This window comes from Macaca thibetana, chromosome 5 (assembly GCF_024542745.1).
Source record: "Macaca thibetana thibetana isolate TM-01 chromosome 5, ASM2454274v1, whole genome shotgun sequence".
Lineage (NCBI taxonomy): Eukaryota > Metazoa > Chordata > Mammalia > Primates > Cercopithecidae > Macaca > Macaca thibetana.
Window position 1 is genome coordinate 125,184,969 of NC_065582.1, and position 24,435 is coordinate 125,209,403.

General features: G+C 36.5%; 1 protein-coding gene across 6 annotated transcripts in view; it reads right to left on the minus strand.

Moving 5' to 3' along the window:
- Window positions 1-5,475: 5,475 nt before the first annotated feature.
- The window catches only part of ANKRD17 (ankyrin repeat domain 17), a 182,938-nt gene continuing 163,978 nt past the window's right edge, over window positions 5,476-24,435 (minus strand). For all 6 annotated transcript variants that reach the window (XM_050790305.1, XM_050790304.1, XM_050790300.1 and 3 more), the window contains 7 exons: window positions 23,330-23,479; window positions 20,230-21,863; window positions 14,793-14,990; window positions 8,422-8,670; window positions 7,154-7,332; window positions 6,739-6,903; window positions 5,476-6,080 (listed from right to left, as the gene is read on the minus strand). In XM_050790305.1, the coding sequence (XP_050646262.1) occupies window positions 6,021-6,080; window positions 6,739-6,903; window positions 7,154-7,332; window positions 8,422-8,670; window positions 14,793-14,990; window positions 20,230-21,863; window positions 23,330-23,479 (2,635 nt within the window). In that variant the 3' untranslated portion in view covers window positions 5,476-6,020. The remainder of the gene's footprint in view (window positions 6,081-6,738; window positions 6,904-7,153; window positions 7,333-8,421; window positions 8,671-14,792; window positions 14,991-20,229; window positions 21,864-23,329; window positions 23,480-24,435) is intronic.

Sequence of the window (24,435 nt, forward strand, 5' to 3'; positions counted from 1 at the left end):
AGAGATAGGCAGGTCCCGCCTTTCCCACGCGGCACTGGGCAGGCCTACTGCGCACACGCGAAACTTCCCGCTGCTAGGGTGGTTACTCCGAGGCCGGACCAAAACTGCAGACATGGGTGGAGCCTGCTGCCCTCCGCGGGGCTGGGTGTTCTCTAGGGAGCGCTCGCCTTGCAAAGTTCATCTTCACCGTGTAACTTACCATTCTTTTTCACTAACGCTAATCGTCATTTGTAGTGGAATTATCTTTGCTCGGTGTTTTTTTTTTGTGACCAGAAGCTGATCCCCAACCTTTTTACGTGCACCTGATTGCTTCCGCTAGCGATTACGATAGGTTATAATACGCGAGTCACACGTTGCTAAAGTGCCGGCTTGTAGAGAGACGCATGTTTCTTGCTGACCCTGAGTGTTAATAAGCATGCTTAAAGCACGAGGGGGTAGTTCAGTCTCTTGTAGATTTAATTGACCCATCTGTTCCAGTTAGTATTTTGAACACCACCTGCAAACTGAATTTCTTCGATGTTTTGTCTTCCATGGTAAATAGCAGCAAAATCTTACAGTAAGATAAAAGTGTCGTCTCTTCATTTAAGGGAAACTGTCACTGGCAGTTCACTGGCAGTACGGTGAATTCCTCACTGGAGTTTACTTGTATCCTATATAAGCTTTAGAGAGCCCGAACAGCAGCATTGGCTGTCTTCTGGTTAAAAGGAATACGTTGAATCTACATGAACTATAGAGTTTTTACTTTTGTGTTCTTGGAAACAACAAAATGGAATGTCGTGGAGGAGTTTCCCCACCGAAGGGTCACCCCTAGACTACATACCAAAATATGTTGTGAGGAGTAAACCTTGATTTTATTTATTTATTTAGGAAAAGAAGCCTCCAACAAATGTTGGGTAATGTCAAACGGCAGCTATCGTTTGCCCTTCACTGTGCACCTAACCAAGGGTACCCTACGATAACTTTCTCAGGATTCTGGAATTCATGTGCTTTCCAAACTGACTGATATATCTGTACATGAATTTTTAAATTCTTAAAGTCTTAAGCAAGACTCCCATCTCTTTAAAAAAAAAAAAAAAAAAAAAAAAGCTGTAAGCTGTTCATTTCCTAAGATTTAATTTTGTGGAGTTGTATCAGGGGTCAGAAATGAGACTTTAGTGTGGGAACACATTTTTTGCTATGTATTGTGTTCATATATTACATTCTTATTTTAAAGTATTTCCTTAAGTTTGAATATTGTGATCTAAATAAAATTTGTGAATATTTAGTTTCTGCTAATTTCATATATTTGTATAAACACATTTCTTAATCCATATAATAGGGATGACCAGAACTTGCTATCTACTTGGTAGAGGATGTTGGGGGAAGTATGTCAATTTTAAAGCCCAATGCAAAAGAAAGTATTACTACTAATGTATAGGCACTGTTTATACAACATTGTGATTATCTTGTATCTTTTGTTTCAGAGTACAGTATAAAATGATCTACAACTGTTGAGTGAACCAACTGAAATCGTTTGTCAATCCTCTTTGCAAATGAACTTGTTCAATGTATTAAAACATTTTTAAAAGTTCAACATTTATAATTAGCTTATTCCAGTCTTTGATATCAGTGTTATGTCAGTTAATTTCTCAACTTTAAATTCCTTAAGAAGAGACTATGTATTACATTTTCTTTCTGCAGTCTCTGTAATTCTTAACTATCATGGTGCCAAACACAGGAATAGAGCTTGCTATGGACTGAATGTTTTTGTCCTCCCCAGATTCTTTTCTGAAACCCAAAGGTGATGATATTTGGAGGTAGGGCCTTTGGGAGGTAATTGGTCTTAAAGGTAGAGCTCTCGAATTGGGTAAGTGCCCTCATAAGAAGAAACAAGGCTGGGCATGGTGGTTTACGCCTGTAAATCCCTGTGCTTTGGGAGGCTGCGTGGGGAGGATCACATGAACCTAGGAGTTTGAGGTTGCAGTGAGCTATGATCACGCCACTGCACTCCAGCCTGGGTGACAGAGCAAGATCCTGTCTCTTAAAAAAAACAAAAACAAAAACAAAAGCAACAAAAAAAAGGAAAAGACAAAAGATGACCTTTTTCTGCCCTACATGAAGAAACTGAAAAGGAGACAGCCATCTGCAAACCAGAGAGAAGGCCCTCAACAGAAAACATAAAGACGGGCATGTTGACGTTAGACATCTTAGCTTTCAGAACTGTGAGAAATACATTCTGTGAATCTCCTCAGTCAATAGTATTTTTGTTGTAGTGGCCTGAATTAAGTGCTGAAAATTTGATTATGGAGTATCATTATCATGTAATCATTTAGGCTTCTCATTTCCCAAATATGCCTTCTGAAATGTTTGTCAAACTAAATGACTATAGCTTACTAGGGTATATATAAAACAACAACAAAACACCTTTAAGAAATAAACTATTTGTTAGTGATCCCTTAGAATCATATTAAGATTTCAGTTTTTCTTTCTTACTTAAGGCATTACTTCTCAAAACCAAGGCTACCTAATCTAGAATTGGCTTTTTTCTCTTTATTGAAAGACATCTGCTTGCCATCTTTCTTATGATTGGTTTTCAAGCATTGAAAATGCAAAGTTGGCTTTTGTTTTTCAAAAGTGTGAATTCATTTAAAAGCAGAAGTACAATATGCAACCTCCTACACCACAGATATTAGGTTTATACTTTGTTACGTTATAAAGGTATTCCGTCAAAGCCACAGTGGCACATTTTCCTTTACACTTAATCCAAAATTCAAGTGATCGTATTTTTGCAATCAAGGTGTGCAACACACTAAGACTTATTAAAGCACTGATGATGCTCCCATCTTAAATTCCAGTCACCTGAGTTAATCAAATGCTGTGACTTAAGCAAGCCTTTATCAATAGGATATGTATTTCCAAAGACATTAAGGAACATTCAGAATTTAGTGTCAAGGACAGCAAACATTAAAAGTGTAAGATACCTGCATAGATTCATTTACTTAAGTAAAATATATTGAGAAAGGGATACTGAATCTGTTCATAGTGATTAAAAGCAGTGACTTGGTTTTCCTTTGCTATTGTAATCCTTTTGAAATAATCCTGATTTTAAAATCTGTTATTAAAACAATGTTTTGGTACATTTTAAATGTTCTGTAATGCCAGAGCTGTGGGAATAAGTGTTATGAAAAACATCAACATGAAAATAGATTTAATAAATTAGAGGATCTGAAGAGATTTTTATAACTTTGAGTTTTCCTGTTTAGTCTAACACTGTACTGTTTTAAAAATAAGTAATATAGGGTACAAAATTTTTACAAAATGTGTATTTAGGTTATTTGATTCAAAACACAGATGGACTATTATTTTTGTGAAGAAAAAGACAGGATTAGTTAATAAGCTATTTACCTTTTCCAAAGAAAAATGACTATATGTATAGTCATTTACAAAAAAATTAATTTTTGTGTACCAATAAAAATGACTTGACTTTTCAGTAATGGGAAATAGGAGGGGAAATTTCTTTTTTATAAACACTGAAGTCAGTGTTTGTAAATATGTTGATTATGTTGAAATGTATGTTGAAAAGGCATGAAATGTGGGATTTTGTTGGGAATGGATGGTATAAACTGATTATACAGTAATTGAGATATTAACTACTTGGGGATTTAAGGTGTGAACTAACCCAAGTGTAATGTCCACGAGTTAAATCACTTCTTAAAAGAATGATGTAGTCTGCATATACACATACCACATATTTTCAAAATTAAAAAAAAAAAGACCTTCATGGTCTCAAAAAATTATGTTTTTTTATTATTCAAATAAAAGTGCACTGCATTACATCTGAAATATAAAAAATGTATTTGAAAAATGTTCCTAGTACAGACTTCTAAAACCATGGTATTGTACTAAACAAGCCTGATCCCCAAAAGTAAATATGGAGCATTTCAATCTATATGCCCTGGCCCCACAGTTTTGAAGTCAAGAAAACACAGGGGATTTCCCCCCTTCTTTTTAAATAAGATATCTCAACCAAGAAATTCAGTATTGTGAAACAACACAACTCACGTGTAGTAATAAATATTGGATAGCATCTGTTCTCCAACAGGATTATCTCAAATAGAAAATAACCCTAGTTAACACAGGGAAGAATTAAGAAAAAAAAATTTATGTATAGAATAGTGGCAAGTCATATATAAAATACTTTGGTAAATAACATTATTACATCCCTTTTTTAGTAAAGTGCTATAATTTTATTTCATAGCTATATTTATTTGTAGGCTGTCTTTTAGCTCTCCCTTTAAATTTGGGCATATTAAACATAGGTGGAAAAACAAATTTATATATTTTAAGACCACTTCTTAAACTAAAAGATATGAATGTACTGTTTACAAATTTCTGGATATGTTTGAGAAGTCATCTTTCTACTCTTTACTCAGGCTTTACTCTTTACTCAGACTAAAGAAATCATTTGATTTACTTGACAACCAAGGAACCATATTAATATCATCAACTCTGGGTGATTTATATGAATTTTAGTTAGTGTTTATGCTTTACCAGTGTGAAATTTTATATCTAATTAAAAAAAAGACAAACTGATATATACATTACTTGATTTTTATGCTTACTTTCTTTTACATTTCAACCATATAATTAATTTTTCCATGAGACAGGGTAGGACACATAATCTTCTTGGATACATTACTGTTTATTGTTTCAAGTGGATGGAATATATAAATCCCACTGAGTAGTTTAGTGTGGCCCTGTATCTTATATAAACAGGTTAAATGGAGACTTTATATTGTAATCTGTGTATTTATGTATCTACCATAAATTGTCTTTGTGACAAATGCAAAATTTCTTTTATTACTTGGCTCAAATTAACTGTTGATCCTTTTCACTTATAATATACAAGTGTAAAAAAGCAGGAAGCCTTTAAAATTGAAAAAAGAAATAAGATATTTTCCACTAAATTACTGCAAATTGAAATTTTTATGTTGACTGTTGATGACTGAAAAGCCAATGTTAAGAATCAATATCATCCAATATAAAATAGTACATTGAATTGTTTAATAAACAGAATATTAAGAGCTTGTATATGCTGACTGGGAACAGTGGTGGCTTTTTAAATTCTCAGAAAGTTTAAACATTTTATAATTAGAAGAAACCACTGGTGATGATGAAGATGGTCCATCTCGGTAGCAGCCATTACAGTGAAAATCTTGACAGAACTTTTTCACTATCAGCAAGATAATTTTACTGGTATTAGTGGTAAAGGTAAGGAGAGAAAAAAGAATGACGAGATAAGTGTGTATTAGTTTTAAAAGTGAGAAAAGGTAATAAAACAACATGGAAAAGCCAGAAATTTCTTCTTCTATATGTGCCTTGCTACAAATAAACCAAAAAGAAAGCAAGATGGGTATTTTAAAAGCCAATGTGGGGAAACATCCAATGATAATGCCCATTATTTTACTTTATACTTAAATTACACAAGTAGAAAAGTTATGCTTATTAATAGTTTAATGTATGAAGGAAACATCCAGATTTCTGAATATGAAGGTACATATCTCACATTAATTTAAGTCTACATAAAGTAGAGCCTCTATACTGACATATTGAAATTTACTTTCTGCTTAGCCTTTTCTGTTATGTAAACAATTGTACATTTATTTGCCATTCTAAAACTTCAGGATCAAGTTTACATAATTTTGCTAAATTTCCGTGTTTGCTCAGAAGCAGTTTACAGTACTAAAACCAACCAGCCAAAGAACAGCTTCAACAGAAAGTTATGTCCGAAGGGGAAGAGGGAAAGAAAAAAAGAAAAATGATAAGAAAAATGCTAACTAAGGTAAAACGGATGATGATGGGGAATGGGCAGTCACAAATGTTCACAGAAAATAGGTCAGTTAGTAAGATCTTCTGCAAAAAGCCTACACACTTCAGTCAAGCACATCAGTAGAATGATTTGGGAGCATAATTTTTGTTTTCGGCCACTTGTGATTTCCTCCAAATGAAAAGGAATCTGCAGGCTAACAAGCTGATCCTCATCAGCCAAGCTGGTTCATATGCACACTGTTCATGTGAGGTGCCCAGGGTCCAGTCCACACCTATGAATATAGAGCATGCATTTTACAAAATATATATCTAGCATATATTTTATTAAAATAAAACTTTTAAAAACTAAGGAGGTACTCTTCAATTTGCAATATACTAGGAACTAATGGGAAAAAAATGATAAAACCTTTTTTCTATTATTTTCCTACCTCTTATCCCTCAAACAGAATCTGATTTACAACCTTTAAAAAAAAAATCATTACCTGAGCATTTACAGATTCACGGTTGTGGAAAAAAAATAAATCAAAGATATTAAACATGCACTAAGCTAAAATATACAACATTTATGTGAATTCTCAGAGTTATTTATAGCACCTTTAATAAATACCCTCTAGATGGTTCTTTTCACATAACTAGTAAACTTTAACATATAAAATCATATGATAGTCACTTTGCAACTTAAAATCTTTCATTTATTACCTGCTACCCAGTAGAATATACAATACCTTTCATAATATTAGCCCCAAACCTGCCTTTGGTACCATTTCCCACAGCCCTCTGCTGTATTGCAGCTATATTAAATTTCCTTTAATTTCCTCAACTGCCCATATTCATCTGACTTTCTTGCTATTATGAGTTACCTGAATCCTATTTGTCTTTGCATTTCTTAAGCACAAAATAAATGTTTGTTCACTCAATGATCAGCCTTACCGTTTGAGGGCCATTATTTTCCGTGGAGCTGGAAACCATCTTTATCAGTGAGTTCCAAGAAGGGTCTGCAGCATGAGGGCCATTAAATATGGGTCCTCCAGCACCATCAGGGATAGGTGCTACTGGAGGAATCATTGCATTCCCATACACAGAAAAAGGCATACCCTTAAAAAAGGAAAACACACACATTAACATCCAAGTCATTGTTCATTCTTCCCAATATAATCAATAGCCTTAAAATTGATATTTTAAACTTCACCTCATCCTGGCAATGTGTAACTTATCTTAGAAATCTAAAAATTATTACCCATTATATAATTTATTTTAACATTAGATTATACATATGCCTACTATATTCAAAATATTTTCTCAGAAAATCCTCCCTTAAATAACTAGGACAAAATCAGGACTTTACCCCAACTTTAGGAAAGTCCATGTAGCCTGCAGGAACATGCTGATGGAATGTACCAGAAGGAGTTACAATTCCTGTACTCTCTCGCTCCATTGCCTGATGTTGTGAAAATACTCCTGGGTCAGACATCGGTCTGTGGATCATAGGATTTCCCATCCCAGGGTTACACCAGTCTACTTTGTCTGAGGGCAAACAAAGAGGCAAAACAAAAATAGGTAATATTTAAAATCAAAATAAAATATTTTGTTTTTCTAATATTTTCCACATTGAACCATAAATTATTTCAATATAATAACCTACTTTTATATATTTACAGCAATATTTCTATGATTTGTACGTAGTGACATAATAGCTTAATGAAATAATCTAAAAACTTGGTGTTACAAAACAAAAGAAAAAAACCTAAGTACAACCTAAAGGGACTGAAAGGAAATATTAATATGTCCTTAATATGATGAAAGGAAGAAAAGAACATGCTTGCATTAGATATTTTCACAAAGCAGTAATAAATAAATGTAATGAGAAAGGTCACATGGTGGACAGAGCTCTTAAGTGATTAAATATTCACAACAACAAAAAAAATAGGAATACAGATCTTTTAGAAATGACTATGATGCTGGGCGTGGTGGTTCATGCCTGTAATGCCAGCACTTTGGGAGGCTGAGGTGGGTGAGTCACTTGAAGTCAGGAGTTTGATACTAGCCTGACCAACATGGTGAAACCCTGTCTCTACTAAAAATACAGGCCAGGTGCAGTGGCTCACGCCTGTAATCCCAGTACTTTGGGAGGCTGAGGCGAGAGGATCATGACGTCAGGAGATCATGACCATCCTGGCTAACATGGTGAAACCCCATCTTTACTAAAAATACAAAAAACTTAGGCGGGCGTGGTGGTGGGTGCCTATAGTCCCAGATACTCGGGAGGCTGAGGCAGAATTGTGTGAACCCAGGAGGTGGAGCTTGCAGTGAGCCGAGATCACGCCGCTGCACTCCAGTCTGGAGTTTTATTTGGTATTTAGCTGAAAAATCAGCCGGGCATGGTGGTGCATGCATGTAATCCCAGCTACTTGGGAGGCTGAGGCAGGAGAATCACTTGAACCGGGGAGGCGGAAGTTGCAGTGAGCCAAGATCGCCCCATTGCACGCCAGTCTGAGCAACAAGAGTGAAACTCCATCTCAAGAAAAAAAAAAATGACTATGAAAGTTAAATACTGTTTACATTATAGTTAAATGCATAAAGTCAATTTCTAGAGAGCAGGATAGAATATCCTACCTTGATTGCCACCAATCCCTTCAAAGGACCAGATGCCACTATGCCCTACTGATGTAGACAAATTGCTCCCAATAACAGATGGAGCTGACGTTCCAGTTTGCCTGATACGTGCAGAACGTTCAGTCCCAATAGGGACTGGAACTTTCCTGTCCTGAGACACGCTGCTGGGCTTTTCTGACCCTAACGGTACTGACGATGGGGCAGGAGATGGTGCACGAACTCCCGAGGATACTGACTGTGCAGAAGAATCTAGAGAAGAGATATTTTGAAATAAAATACAGGTCATCTATAGAACATGTAATTTTATGAAATCAAATCTTAAATTCAGGAGATGTTTTAAATACACTCAGAAAAACAAAATGTAAAAATAATACTTAAATAAAAATTATGCATATTAAAATTTGGCTAAAGTTCCATGACTTCAAGGTAGAATATGATGTCAATGCTGCATGCTGCAAAGTGTTCAACTACCATTAAACTAAGTAATATTCAAATGAATTAACCCTTGACATTAAGTAACATGTAGCAGTAGAGCAATAAGACGTTTAAATTTAAAAACAAACCAACAACAACAGAATGGAGATGGGTAAGAATCACTGCCTGTAGTGGCAATCTCCAAACTGTATTCCTTGGGAACACTTGCTCTTTGTGTTATGATGAAAAAAACAAAGAGATTCAGCTATCTAATAAATTTGGAAAAACCTAGCTTAAGAAAAAGAAATACGTTTCTTTGTTATTTATTCATTATTTTATTTATTTATTTATTTATTTATTTTTAGAGACAGAGTCTTGCTCTGTTGTTCAGGCTAGAATGCAGAGGCACCATCGTAACTCACTGTAGGCTCAAACTCATGGGCTCAAGCGATCCTCCCACCCCAACCTCCTGAACAGTTGGGATTACTGGCATGAGCCACCATGCCCAATTAAAAAAAAAAAGTTTCTTCAAATTAGAACTTTACAGAACATTATATATGCTGATAAAATACCAATAAAAGGAACATTGCCTAAATCTGTTTTATTTTATCTTGTGAGTACTTCATAGAACACGCTTTTGGTAATGAGAATCTTTTTTACTTACGCAAACAAGGTGGATTTCTTAATTTGAGAATATTCATTAGTGATTCAATCTCTATACATTATTGAGAAAAACAAAAATAATCAAAATTATATTTTATGTGAAAAGCTTAAATACTGGCCGGGCACGGTGGCTCATGTCTGTAATCACAGCACTTTGGGAGGCCAAGGCGGGCGGATCACGGGATCAGGAGTTCGAGACCAGCCTGGCCAATATGGTGATACCCCGTCTCTACTAAAAATATGAAAATTAGCCAGGCGTGGTGGCACGTGCCTGTAGTCCTAGCTACTTGGGAGGCTGAGGCAGAAGAATCACTTGAACCCAGGAGGTGGAGGATGCAGTGAGCTGAGATCGTGTCACTGCACTTTAGCCTGGGTGACAGAGCAAGACTCTGTCTCAAAAAAAAAGCTTAAATATTAAAGCACATTTAAATTAAAATGGTATAAATAATAAAGGAGTCTGAAGCTTAAAAAATCAAGACTGTTACCTGCAGATTCAACAGAACTGCAGTTGAATTCCAAATAAGCCTATTATGTAAGATAAAAGAGAAAGACCTATAGCATTCCTGTTGACAATAAAATCACTCCAGGAAAAAAGCTATAACCTAAAATTCAAAAATGAACTAAAAGAAAGAAAACAATATGAAGGAACAGCATAATTCAGAATTAGTAAAACGGAAACAATATGACAAAACTCAGGAAAGTGTTAGAAGTAAAAGAATATTTCAGCTAAATACCAAATAAAACCACAGATTCTGCAATTATACATGCAGTAGAAAACAGACAAAAACTACAAGGAATACACAGACTTGTAAACACAAAGATAAATAACAAAAGCTTGTTTTTTAAAAAACTACGTATTGAAAGGCCACACTTAAACCTCTATGAAAAATCAACCCAGAACAACTAACACCAAGACATAGTCAGGGCAGGCAGGCAGGAAGGAAAGAAAGATAAACAAATGAATCCTGCTTTCCCCTAGATTCATCCCTGGGAGCCTACCCTAACCTCTGTGTTCACTCTGGTTTGCCTTTCATTTCCTGTATCCTTCTAGAACCAAAGTAGAGCAAAATTAACAACAACTTTCCACATTGTTTTGTTTTTTACGAAATGGTCTCACTATGGTGCCCACACTGGAGTACAATGGCTATTCACAGGCACAATCACAGTGCACTGCAGCCTCAAACTCCTGGCCTCAAGCCATCCTCCCACCTCAGCCTCCTACACATTCTATTTTAATAAACAGAATTAGTAGGCTTGCCTGCTGACCTGCGCCATTTAAGAAGTTTACTCTCTGCACAGATTGTGCCACCCTTCTAGTCATAGTTTTTATCAGATGACTCTGTTTTCTGCTCCCTCTCTGCACAACTATTGGATTAAGGATAGGCACCCATCCAAGAATGTGAGAGACCACAAATCCTCTGAGAGAGAGAGAGAATAGCTATCCCTAAGTCCTGGACGGTTTGGAAAATGGTTCTGCATAGCCTTATATAAACATAGCTTTCCCTGAAATTCCCGGGATGGGCCTATATTCCTTTCCATGAAAAGAACCTAACTAAAATAATTTTCACATCTCTAATTACTATAATTACTTCAATTAGACAAAAAAGCAAAATTTAATTCAGAGCCATGTTATTTAAAAACATCAGCTTATATATTAGAGAAATAGGTTTCAGAGGATGCGGCAGATCTAGGTTTTGTGGGGCCTTAAGCTTACACGATTTTGGGAACCTTTTTTAGAAGAATGCAAAATTGCAAATAAAAAAATCACGTACAGCACTTGGAAGTAGCCCATAAAATGAGGTGGCCTAAGGATTTAAGTTTCATTGACATCGTGGTAAATTCACCACAGTTTAGAAATGATAACAGAGTCCTGAGTTAAACTTGAAAGAGCAATGTGATTTACAAATTCAAAAAGTGGGGCCACTGGGTGTGGTGGCTTACACCTGTAATCCCAACACTTTGGAAGGCCCAGGAGGGCAGATCACTTGAGGCGAGGAGTTTGAGATCAGCCTGGGCAACATGGTAAAACCCCATCTCTACAAAAAAAAATTTAAAAATTAGCCAAGCATGGTGGTGCACACCTGTAGTCCCAGCTACTCGAGAAGCTGAGGCAGGAAGATTGCTTGGGCCTAGGAGGTGGAGGTTACAGTGAGCCAAGATTGTGCCACTGCACTCCAGCCTGGGCAACAGAGAGATACCTTGTCTTAAAAAAAAAAAAAAAAAAAGGCAGGCCAAGGTGGTGGCTCATATCTGTAATCTCAGCATCTCTGCATTTTGGGAGGCAAAAGTGGATCTCTGGAGACCAGGAGTTCAAGACCAGTCTGGGCAACATGGTAAGACCTCATCTTACAAAAAATAAAAACATAAAAATAAAATAAAAACATTAGCTGGGTGCTATGGCAAGTGCCCGTAGTCCCAGCTACTTGGGAGGCTGAGGCGAGAGGACTCCCTGAGCCTAGGAGTTTGAGGCTGCAGTGAGCTACGGTCACACACTGCTGCATTCCAGCCTGGGTGACAGAGAGAGACTTCGTGAGAAGAAGAGGAGAGGAGAGAGGAGAGAACAAAAAGTGCTTCTACAGTAAAATTACATGAAAAGAAAAGAAAGGAGAAGAACAAAAAGTGCTCCTACAGTAAAATTACACTGCACATTTCTCACAGTTTAGTTCAGTGTTTATTAAACATACCCTGAATATAATCAGGAAGAAATAGTAGGAAATAAAAATAAAAGGCATTCTAGCAAACAACTAGCCTGTAGTCTTCATAAAATGAATCTTTCTTTGAAAGTTAAAGAAAGGCTCAGAGAATAGTTCTAGATTGAGACTAAAGAAATATGGGAATTAAATGTAACTTGCAATACTAATTGGAATCTTGGATGATAGAAAATAATAAAGTTATTGAGATAACTGATGAAATGTAAATATGGACCATATATTAGATAATAATATTATAAAATGTAAAGTTTGCTGAATTTAAACACTGCATCATAGTTGTCGAAGGAACATTCTTATATTTAGGAAACTAAGTTATTTAAGGGCAAAAGGGCTTGACGTCTACAACTAACTCTAAAATAGTTCAGGAATAAAATAATATTACACACAGAGGAATATATGATGAGGAAAGGAAGTAATGTAGTTTAATTGGTGAATCTGGGAAAAATATACAAGGGATCCTTGTGGTATTCTTGAAAGTTTAAAATTATTAATTACAAAACCTGAGAGACATAACCAAATGCAATATGTGAGCCTTGAGTGGTGGTTCCTGGTTCAAGAAAGAAACATCTATAAAAAATGTTTTGGAATAATTGAAGATATCTGAATATGCACTGATTAATTCTTACTGAATTCATGTTAACCTATTAGGTATTTGATAATGGTATTATGGTTGCATAAGAAAATATCCTTATTCTCAAGTGATGCATGTTTTTAGGTCTGAAGTGTCTTATCTGCACCTTATTTACAAATGGTTCAGCAAAACAGCAGAGAGAGAAAATAAATGTAACAAAATAATTGGGAAATTTAGGTGAAGGAAATATGGATATTCCTTGTACTATTCTTTACCTTTTCTAGGGGTCTGAAATTTTTTATAACAAAATAGTTACTGGAATGTGGCAATAATAAAAGCAATTGTAATGCCCTCAACGATACTCTGTATCTACAATATAGCACTATATTCAAAAGCATGTATTAAAAAACCTAACCTGGGTGATGCGGTAGTACACGCCTGTAATTCCAGCACTTTGGGAGCTGTGCAAGGATAATTAATATTCTATATGACTGCCACTATTTGACAAACCCAAGAAAAACTATGAATATAGAAATTCACCGCAGGCTACAATTTACCTCATGCTTTAACTGGCAATGTACTTTGACACGTATCTCTAAAATAATTACAACTTTTTACTCTTTCATTAAGTTAATTAGGTTAACTTTCACCTATTCTAGTATTGCTAGTTAGAAGAAATCTGATAGTCAAAACAAAACAAAACAAAACAAAATGGAGTCTTATTATAATTTCCTTAAGAGATGAGCAATTTCACATCTTTACCTCAAAAACAAACATATCCAACGTTGCTACAGAATTCTCTTAATTTGAGTTGAATTCCCTGTAGCTGACTGATCTTCATTAGTTTGAAAATCTAGGCGCTGTGGCTCACGCCTGTAATGCCAGCACTTTGGGAGGCTGAGGTGGGCAGATCACGAGGTCAGGAGTTCAAGACCAGTCTGGCCAACATAGTGAAACCCTGTCTCTACTAAAAATACAAAAATTAGCCAGGTGTGGTAGCACACGCCTGTAGTCCCATTTACTTGGGAGGCTGAGGCGAGAGAATCACTTGAGCCATTGTACTCCAGCCTGGGTGACAGAGCGAGACTCTATCTCAAATAAAAAAAAAAAGAAAAGAAAATCTAATCCCTGCTTCAAAAGTCTGCCTGTAGTTAAAAAACACATGTGATAATGTGAAATCAGTTGTGTTGTTAATGCAGATGAGATTGAGATTGTTTTTCTCTTTTTTTTTGAGACGGAGTCTTGCTCTGTTGCCCAGGCTGGAGTGCAGTGGCATGATCTTGGCTCATTGCAACCTCCGCTTCCTGGGTTCAAGCGATTCTCCTGCCTCAGCCTCCCAAGTAGCTGGGATCACAGGTACACACCACAATGCCTGGCTAATTTTTGTATTTTAGTAGAGGCAGGGTTTTGCCATGCAGGCCAAGCTGGTCTCAAACTCCTGACCTCAGGTGATCCACCCGCCTCGGCCTACCAAAGTGCTAGGATTACAGGTGTATGCCACTGTGCCCAGCCTAGATGAGATTTAAAGGTGGAATAAAAGGATGTAATTTTCACTTAAGGGTAGAAATCTTTCTCTTTGGTAGCTGTATTCTCAAAACCAAAAGTAAACATAAATTAATAAGAGGTACAAGGATTAATTTTTTTCCCTCAGAAAATGATCCCTCAGGACAGGCGTGGTGGTTCACACCTGTAATTCCAGCACTTTGGAAGGCAGAAGGATTGCTTCAGCCCAAAAGTTTGATGAAACCAGCCAGGGCAACACAGTGAGGCCCTGTCTCTAATAAACATGAAAAATAATAAAAATCCCTCTTAGAACAACTTCAGTATTTTAGGTTTGATAGAACCTAGGTTGATTCCAATCATTTAAATACCTAGAAATTTTTTTGAAATTCCAGACTTCCAAGAGTACAAATTACATTTTTATGGTATTAAAATTATGATGAAGTTTGAAACCTGCTGTTTTTAAGAAAACATATGCAGATTCTTATAGAATTACAGTGTATAAAACTTACCATTTGATGCTGATGAACACGGAGTCAACAAACTAAGCGGGGAAAAATGTTGTCTGTTAAAGTTAGCAGCTGCGGGTGCTCCTCCAAGGGGTGCCCCAGGTCCGTACATCTGACCTCCTGAAAGGTTTGAAGCAAAGTTTCCCAAATGTGTTGAAGAAGGTGTTACAGAACCATATGGCGGGTCCATATTGACAATACCTATAATGTAGAAGGTCATCATAATTTATAATAGTTACCCCTGCAAGAAATAGACACATCTTAAAATTCTAAAAGGCCCTAAATACATTCAAAACTATTTTAGATAATTAAGAAAATACACCTGTAATCCCAGCACTTGGGAGGCCAAGGTAGGAGGACTGCTTAAGGCCAGGCGTTCAAGACTGGTCTGGGCAACATGTCAATCAAAACATCACCTCAAAAAAAAAAAAAAAAAAGTTCCTGGCTGGTTGTGGTGGTTCATGCCTATAATCTCAACACTTTGGGAGGCCAAAGTGAGGGGACTGTTTGAGCCCAGAGTTCAAGACCAGGATGGGCAACATTATGAGACTGTCTGTACAAAAAATTAAAAAAAAAAAAAAATTAGTCAAGTTTGGTGGTGCATGTTTGTAGTTCCAGTTACTTGGGAGGCTGAGGTGGGAGGATTGCTTGAGCCCAAGAGGTTAAGGCTGCACCCTGAGTGACAGAGTGAGACCCTGTCTCACACACACAAAAAACTAAAACTATGTAGATAATTATAAAAGAAACAATGATCACATTATACTCTAAAATTCAAATTATAATTTACTGGGAACAAATTTAATTCTTGATTGTAGTACTTTCAGCACTAGTGGGCATTAATGTTTTAGTTAAAAAGGATCAATTAGTTTTCCTTTACATGGGCTTTTTGTCAAAGTGGACTTTTGTTGCCTTTATGGATCGCAAAATTAATGCAAACTTATTTTAAAAACCCGAAACCAAAAACCATATATTAAACAGAAAGTGAAACTTCCAGATGTTCCTATTTCAAAAATGAAGGTATGTGTATTTGTGAGAGAGAAAAAGAGGAGCAAGAATAAATGTTTATCTTTAGGGATCTTTAGATAACTTTTTTTAAAAAAATGTTTATTTTTAGGGATAAAGATAAAACATTTACTCTTCCTCCTCTTTTTCTCTCTTACAGATACACATTTGTTTTTGAAATATGTTTATTAAAAAAGTATTACAAATGTTTACACAGTATTTACACAAGTAACCTACCTGATTTTAGTCTAATGGGTTAAAACTACAGAAAAAAAGAAAGAAAATAATTGTCAATGATTTTTTTTTTTTTTTTTTTTTAACTTAGGAGACAGCTTTCTCTGTTGCTCAGGGTGGAATGCAGTGGCGTGATCATAGCTCACAGTAGCCTCAAACTCTTGGGCTCAAGCAACCCTCTTGCCTCAGCCTCCTATCTGGGACTACAGGTGTGCGTCATTACACCTAGCTGTATTTTTGTTTTACCTTTTATTAGCTTTTATAGAATACATGTCAATATTGGATTTTATGCTTGATCTTGGGAGGCAGAGGTTGCAATGAGCCTAGATTGTGCCACTGCACTCCAGCCTGGGTGTGAGAGTGAGACTCCATCTCAAAAAATGAATGAATGAATGAATCAATCAATAAAAATATATAATATATATATATTATATATATATATAATATATATATGATTTTAAATAGGTTTAAGGACCAAAGAGTTGTATAAAACTACAGGGCAAAAACGATAGGTTTAAGGACCAAAGAGTTGTATAAAACTACAGGGCAAAAACGGGCTGCAGATACAATTCTACAATGAAGAGATCTGATAATTATTACATATTAACCACATGGCCATGCTTTCCACAGCCAATACTGGAACAATTTGTCATTTTTTCTTTGTTTTAAGGAGACAGGAGATTGCTCTGTTGCCCTTGGCTCACCACAGCCTCCATCTACTGGGCTCAAGTGATCCTCCTGCCTCAGCCTCCCAAGTAGCTGGGATTACAGGTACATGCCACCACACTCAGCTTTTTAATTTATTTTTGTTGAGACAAGGTCTCACTATGCTGCCCAGGCTGGTCTTAAACTTCTGGCCTCAAATGAGCCTCTTGCCTCAGTCTCCCAAAGTGTTGGGATTACAAGTGTGAGCCACCACATCCAGCTAATCTGTCATTGATAAAATGCAGTGTGAGGTTCAAAACATCACCTATATGATGCTCCTTGCTGAAATGTTCGATCTGAATCTAATCACGGATTGACATAATCACTGAATTAAACTTGCCAAAGAAGTCAATGTCAAGAATTGCAGAGGAAGGCAGTAGAATGCTTTAGATGGAGGGAGACCAAAGACACATAACAGCCAAAAGTAATGTGTGAATCTTGACTAAGTCTTGGATCAAATGGCAAGGAAAAGAGACACACGCAGGCAGAAATAATATATTTGGAAAAATGGCATTTTATGTTGGGTGTTATCAAATTCATTCTCATTTTATTGGGTGTAGTAATAGTGGCAGAGCTGTGAAGGCAAACTTTGTGAAGACACATATCAAAGTATTTAGGGGTAAAGAATCATGTTTGAAAGTTATCTTCTCATGATTTGACAAAAGATGGAGAAGAAAAGAAAACAGAGATAGGATAGAAAAGGGGAAAAGAAGGAAAGAAGGACGAAGAAGGGGAGAGATAGGTAAGACAAGACAAGAGAGGGGGTAGAAAGAAAAGGAAGCAGCAAAAGAGAGGAAAAAAAGAGGAGGGAGGAAGGAAAAGGGGAGAGGGAGGGATGGGGGAGTGAGGGAGACAGTTTGAAAAGATGTTAACAAGCGGAGAATATATTAATAAATGTGGAAATACACAAGTATTTACTATGCTGTTTATTCTGTCCTTACATCCTTATGTGACGTAAAAAACTTTTCAAAATACAAACTATAAAAACAGATCTGAGTCTAAAATACAAATGATCAAATTATTTACATAAGAAAAGTTAAACAAAGCAAGAAAAATGTGGAACACAAAATGAATTAGGAAAAAGAAGAGAGAAGTGAAAATTAGGATCTGAAAGGTTTAGGAGAAAATCAAAGGACATACTTCATATGTAATAAAAGGAGTATCTTTAACTCAAAATGACCTGAATTAGGTAATTGATTTGTAAGTTAAACTTCAATGCTAATTTTGGCTCTAATCAACTATATACTCCCCCAAAACCTCACCTTTCTTACAGAGGTCTTTCTTCTATACCTTTTCAAACAATAGGAATTTATTTTTTTGTTCTCTAAATCTCAATTTTAACCTTTCTGAACTCCACACCTAGATTTTTGGAAAGGTAAAGTATTAAATTCCAATTACTATAAAAATCAAACTTAAAAGCATTTCCTATGCACTGGCACACAATGATCTAAAATCTAATTATATTGATTCTATTGTTTTAATATAAAAGAAATTAATTTTCATAGTACACATAAATATTTCAGTTGACTTCCAGCAAAGAAATATTTACTGACCATGTTCATTAAATTTTATTTACATGTTACAGAAATAGGTAAAAATAACATTGAGTTCCCATTAAACTTGGAAATTTTTGTCCCAGAATGTCATATTTCCAATAACACAGATAAGGGGTTGGCAACCAAGAGCCAAATACCAAATATTTTAGGCTTTGCAGGTCACATGGTCTCTGTCCCCACTACTCAATTCTGTCGTTGTAGCATAAAAGTATCCTTATACAATATGCAAATGAATGGGCATTGCTGTGTTTCAGGAAAGCTTTCTCTACAAACACTGAAATTAAAATTTCATATTTTGTGTTGCATGTTTAGTCTTTTTAATTTCTTTTTTTTTGAGACAGGGTCTCCACCCAGGCTGGAGTGCAGAGGTGCGATCTCAGCTCACTGTAACCTCTGCCTCTAGGGCTCAAGTCATCCATCCACCTCAGCCCTCCAAGTAGCTGGGACTACAGGTGTGCACCACCATGCCCAGCTAATTTTTGTAGTTTTGTAGAGATGGGGTCTCCCCTTAAGCCCAGGCTGGTCTGGAACTCCTGGGCTTAAGCAATCGACCCACCTCAGCCTCCCAAAGTGCTGGGATTACAGGTGCAAGCTACCGTGCCAAGCCTATTCTTAAAAAAAAAATTTTTTTAAACATTTAAGAAATGTAAAAACAGGCAACAGGCCAAATTTGGCCCATAGCTATACCATAGTGTGTCCATCTCTTACACGGACTGTCTTTAATTACTTGAAATGCTTATATTAAAACCCAATATTATTGCTTTAAATGGAAACTGGCATCCTGGATTAGATCCTATAATAGAAAAAGGATATTACTTGAAAAACTTGTGAAATCTGCCTAAAATCTGTAGTTTAGTTAGTAGTACTATAACAATACTAACTTTTTTAGTTTTGAAATGTATCATGGTTATATGTAAGATGGTCATATGAAGGGAAGCTGAGGAATTATAAAACTCTTCTACAAATCTAAAAATATTTCAAAGTAAAAAGTTTTTTTAAAAAAAGCAATAGCTTACAATCAGGAGATCTTTATATCTTCTACAAATATCAGTGTTGTCCCAATAGAAATTTCGATAATAGAAATGTTCTAGATCTTTGCTGTCCAATATGGTAGCTACTAGCCACAAGTGTTTTTTAAGCGGTTGAAATATGGGTAGCCTAAGAAGCTAACTTTTTATTTTTAAAATTTTCATTAATTTAAATTTTAAAAGTACACATGGTTATTGGCTACCATATGAGACTGTGTAGCTCTATTTTAAAAATTATTTTAGAAACAAAAAAGATAATGCGAAATAAAACCCAATTTTTAAAATCTGTTATTTTGTATTTGTAATAAACGCAAACTTTTGGTGACAGTACTTTATTAAATTAAAACATAAGAGACTTCTGAGAGAGAAAAACACACCTAGGCCAGGTGCTATGGCTCACGCCTGTAATCCCAGCACTTTGGGAGGCTGAGGTGGGTGGATCACCCGAGGTTGGGAGTTTGAGACCAGCTTGGCCAACATGGTGAAACCCCGTCTCCAGTAAAAATACAAAAATTAGCCAGGCGTGGTGGTGCATGTCTGTAATCCCAGCTACTTGGGAGGCTGCAGCAGGAGAATCACCTGAATCCGGGAGGCAGAGGTTGCGAGGAGCTGAGATCACGCCACTGCACTCCGGCCTGAGTGACAGAGTGAGACTCTGTCTCAAAAACAAACAAAAAACCCGCTGCCTGATCAGAAGGCTTATTTATGGAAAATTAAATAAAAACCTATTGCAGCTTTTTAAAAGATTTTTAAAAATAACACCATACTAAACACAAACAACAGCATCTGAGTCAATTAAAGCCAACAATCTTTGTCTATGTCGCCCAGAGAGTAAAAACATTAGAAAATGACCAAGAATTTTCACATCACTTGTGCACATGAACAGCTGCAGAAGATCAGAAAATATAAACTCACCTGAGGGACTTGGAGCAGGTCTCTGTAATGGTGGTCTAAAACCTGGAGCTTTGGAAGTATCAGACTGATGTAAAGGATCTGAATTTGGCAAATATGAGGATTTTCCTGATAGCATAGATTCTGGTGTTGACTGAGATGAAACAACAGATCCTCCCCAGAAGGCATGAGCAGAAGTAGGGCTGTTTTCAAACAATGTGCTAAAGGGCCCAAATGGTAAGGGGGCACTGAAATTGGGAGCAATAGGCTTATTTGCTGGATGTACTGAATTCTGACAAGCACTTTGTGTACTTAAGGTCGAAGGTAGCTGGACAGAAGAGGGAACACTGTGAGGTCTTTTAATGTGATTGACACTGAGGACTGCAACAGATGAATTTTGCACTGAAGCTGAATTCTTGTGAGGGGCAGTTGTGCCATGAGGGGGTGGTCTAATAGCAGGGGTTTCCATTTTAGGAGTAGGCTGCGGGCATCCCATTTGTGTCTGAGGCATAGGGTAAGTCACTGGGGCAGTAGAAGGCACCGCCACTGGAGCAGAACTTGTTGCTAAAGGGGGAACAGTCATTCTAACTTCCGGGGGAGGAACCTGAGACTGCTGAAGAGGTGGTCTTGGTTCCTGAGAAACAGATCCCGGAGGTTGCTGCTGATTAGAATGAGCTGATGAACTCCCAGAAGAACTGCTGCTGTTTGGAGGTCTAGTGTTTGTTGTTTCTACTACTGGTGGACTACCTGCTTCCTGTTCGGAGGAAGATGCCACTTTATTTGGAGATGCTGATCCACAATCCAAAGGGCTGTTTCTAGAAACCCCTCCTGGCTGGGCTGGTGGTGATGGGGAAGATGGGGATGATACTGGATAGTGTTCTTTGGCAGTAGGCATAGGATATGTGGCATTTGTGGGTGCAGTGCTGTTGTTGCTTGCCGTGGTTGTGACTGTTGTTGTGGTGGCATTGGATGTCTTCACAACTGTGACAAAAAGCTGCCTTCGGACAGAAGGTGAACTTGGACTGCCATTTGTAGATGTACCAGGCACCGTTGAAGCTGATGAACTGGTTGTAGTTGTTGGGCTTGAAGTTAAAGAACCTGCTGAATTCACCTGAGAACCACTGCTATTCTGATTGCTATGGCGAGGCACCATGTGAGGCTTAGGCGAGTTAGTAGCTCTGGCAGGGCTCAAAGGCCTGACAGGAAAAGGACCCCAAGTGGATTGAGCTGGTGGAAAAGTACCTCCAAAGTGGGTCATGGGCAACCTTGGTGGACGGATCTGCTGGAAAGTCTGAGCAGCAAGCAAAGCATGTGCAAACTGTGGAGGAGGATATGCTAATGGAAGAGAAACTGGAAAACCAGGCCTCACATTATTCACTGGGTTCTTAATGGTTTTGTGAGTGGATGCAGAAGAAATTGCAGGCACAGTGAGTGCTGTGGCAGTTTGAGATGTTGATGACAGAGCTACAGTTGTCATTTTAATTCCCATTAAGGAAGTGTTAGCAGCAGTGGTGGTAGGTGCTGATGACCCTATTTTGGAATTTGCTGAGGAGCTTTTCAAACGATTCTTTGGAATAAGTTCATCAATTTCTTTGTCTGGATCCTTGATCAAAGCATTAATCAATTGAGTTGCTTGTCTTGTCGATTCAGTGCCACCCCTATAAATTGAGAAAAAAAATTAAGTAGAATCATCCCTACTTTTGAGTATGTAAAGCGTTTTTAATATGTACGTATGTACATGAACACACACACAGTTTTGTGTGTACATACATACACACATACAAAGGACAGATAACAAAAGCTGGGCAGCCATTTTCTTATCATTCTTGAGGCATTCTACAAACAAAGCGATAAACTGTCCTGAATTACTACTTTTACTTTTCAGAGGAATAGTAAATGACTTATTTTTCAAAAATACATTTCACTATTGTTTCCTTAGACTAAGAAACCATTTTCCTACTGTAAAATACACTACAGTTATAAAAACCACTGCACATAAAAGCCTATGTAATCCACAGTGTTACTGAAACATTTAATACTAAAAATATTGAAACAGTTAATCAACACTAAAAATAATACAAGTAAACAAGGAAAATAATAAAACCGAGTAAGAAAACAGTATTTTATATTAAATCTTGGTATCTGGGATGACTCCATCTACTAAAAATTCATTAGTAGTTTTTCTATTAGTAGGATAATTATTGTAACTCCTCTGGGAAGATGTCTTAAAATGAGGCAGGAATCCTGATAGTGCCAACAATAGCCATATAAAACCTTAGTGCTGGATCTTCAGGAAAATATTTTATATTTATGGAAACACAAGGGAGAAATTACCAATAAAGGGTATCTAGTTCCCTCTTTTCTAGATAAGATGGGCTGTGGCTACCCGACTACCCAGGGAAAAACCAGTCAGAAGGAGAGGACAATGAATACAATTGAGATGGCTACTTGCTTTCTTATTTTTGAGGTATGATGTAACTATTAGCCCTTCCATATAATGCAAAGGGGCATCTGCCTCACACAAACAAACTTATATCTGCCATCTAAAAAATATAAAACTCTTTTTCAAAGGAACTTGAATTTACTTTAAAGTAATTAAATATAGCTTCCTACATTCTTATGATTTCTTAGAACATCACTTTTATTTTAAGAATGTTCAGGAACAGACATACTCGATGGGTTATTCAAGATAAGTTGTATTTTCACTTCAGATTCAAATCTGAACTTAAATTCTAAAGACACAATCTCAGAGTTACAAATCTCAAAGGTTATTTGAGAAAGACAAAAACCCACTGCTTAAAATGTTAGAAACGTCCTCCCTGAAAGTCTCAGAACAAATTTTTAAGAATGTCATATAAACAGTTTATGTACAGAAATTATTTATTTAAACCTTTGCTACACATGCATACAAAATTCCTATAAAAGTCTCTAAAACACTTCACAAAAGTGTATTAACTAGGAAAAAAGAAAACTATAAAGTTTATCTTCTCAAACACTAATAACATTCCCATTTTAAAAAGTATACTGTGTAACACAAAGTTCCACTGAAAATTCATATGGCTATATTTCATTAAGCTACAGTGCAATAAAATAAAGGAAGAAAATGTAAGAGACAAAGTTTTGCCTTATAGTGATTATCCGGTCTCCAGTCTTGTCTTTCTGTTTATCGATATCTATGTGTGCACCAGTAAACTCCCGAATAGCATTGATATTACAGCCTCCTCTTCCAATCACTCTGGATATCACAGTTGATGGAACAGATACTTTCTTTGATCTGTTTAAAAGTTGTATATATAAATTAAGATTAATCATTAACAATAGTTATTGTAATTTTAAAAAGGGGAAAGAGTATTACTAAAATGTTTTTCTATAAATACAGAATATTGTTGAATAATCCTCATCTATTCTAGATGAACAGAGAAAAGGCAATCAGGAGCAACAGACATGTAAGCTTCATTATAGCTTCTCATCTCATTATCAAAGATTGTTTGCTTTGTTGATCATCATTCTTGACTTGTATCTGTTAAGCATGTACTATGTAGACACGTGCTGTGCTAATGCAAATACTAATGGTAAATAAGATAGACATGGATTTCTATCCACATATATAGACTTTGTACACACTAATTACGAAAACACCACCATGTCATGTGTTGCAATAGTGTGCACACACACGCACACACGTATAATATATATACACACATATAGATATACATGTAGATATCTATATGTGTGTATATATATTATATATGTATGTGTATATATATGATGGTTGGGTATCTAATCTAGCCTCAAGAGTCAAGAAAGACTTCTTGTGGGCCCCTTTGGTGCTTTACTCATATGCTTTTTTTTAGTCTCTAATATATATAACTCAAAGAGTGATATTAAAAATTCATGACCGGGCATGGTGGCTCATGCCTGTAAATCTCAGCACTTTGGGAGGCTGAGGCAGGCGGATCACTTGATGTTAGGAGTTCGAGACCAGACTGGCCAACATAGTGAAATCCCGTCTCTACTGAAAAAAATACAAAAATTAGCCAGGCATGGTGGTGTGCACCTGTAATCCCAGCTACTTAGGAGGCTGAAGCGGGAGAATCACTTGAACCCAGGAGGTGAAGGTTGCCGTGGACTGAGATTGCACCACTGCACTTCATCCTGGGCGACAGAGCAAGGCTCCTTCTCAGGAAAAAAGAAAAAAAAAAATCATTACTTCCCTGTATTCTTCTAGCA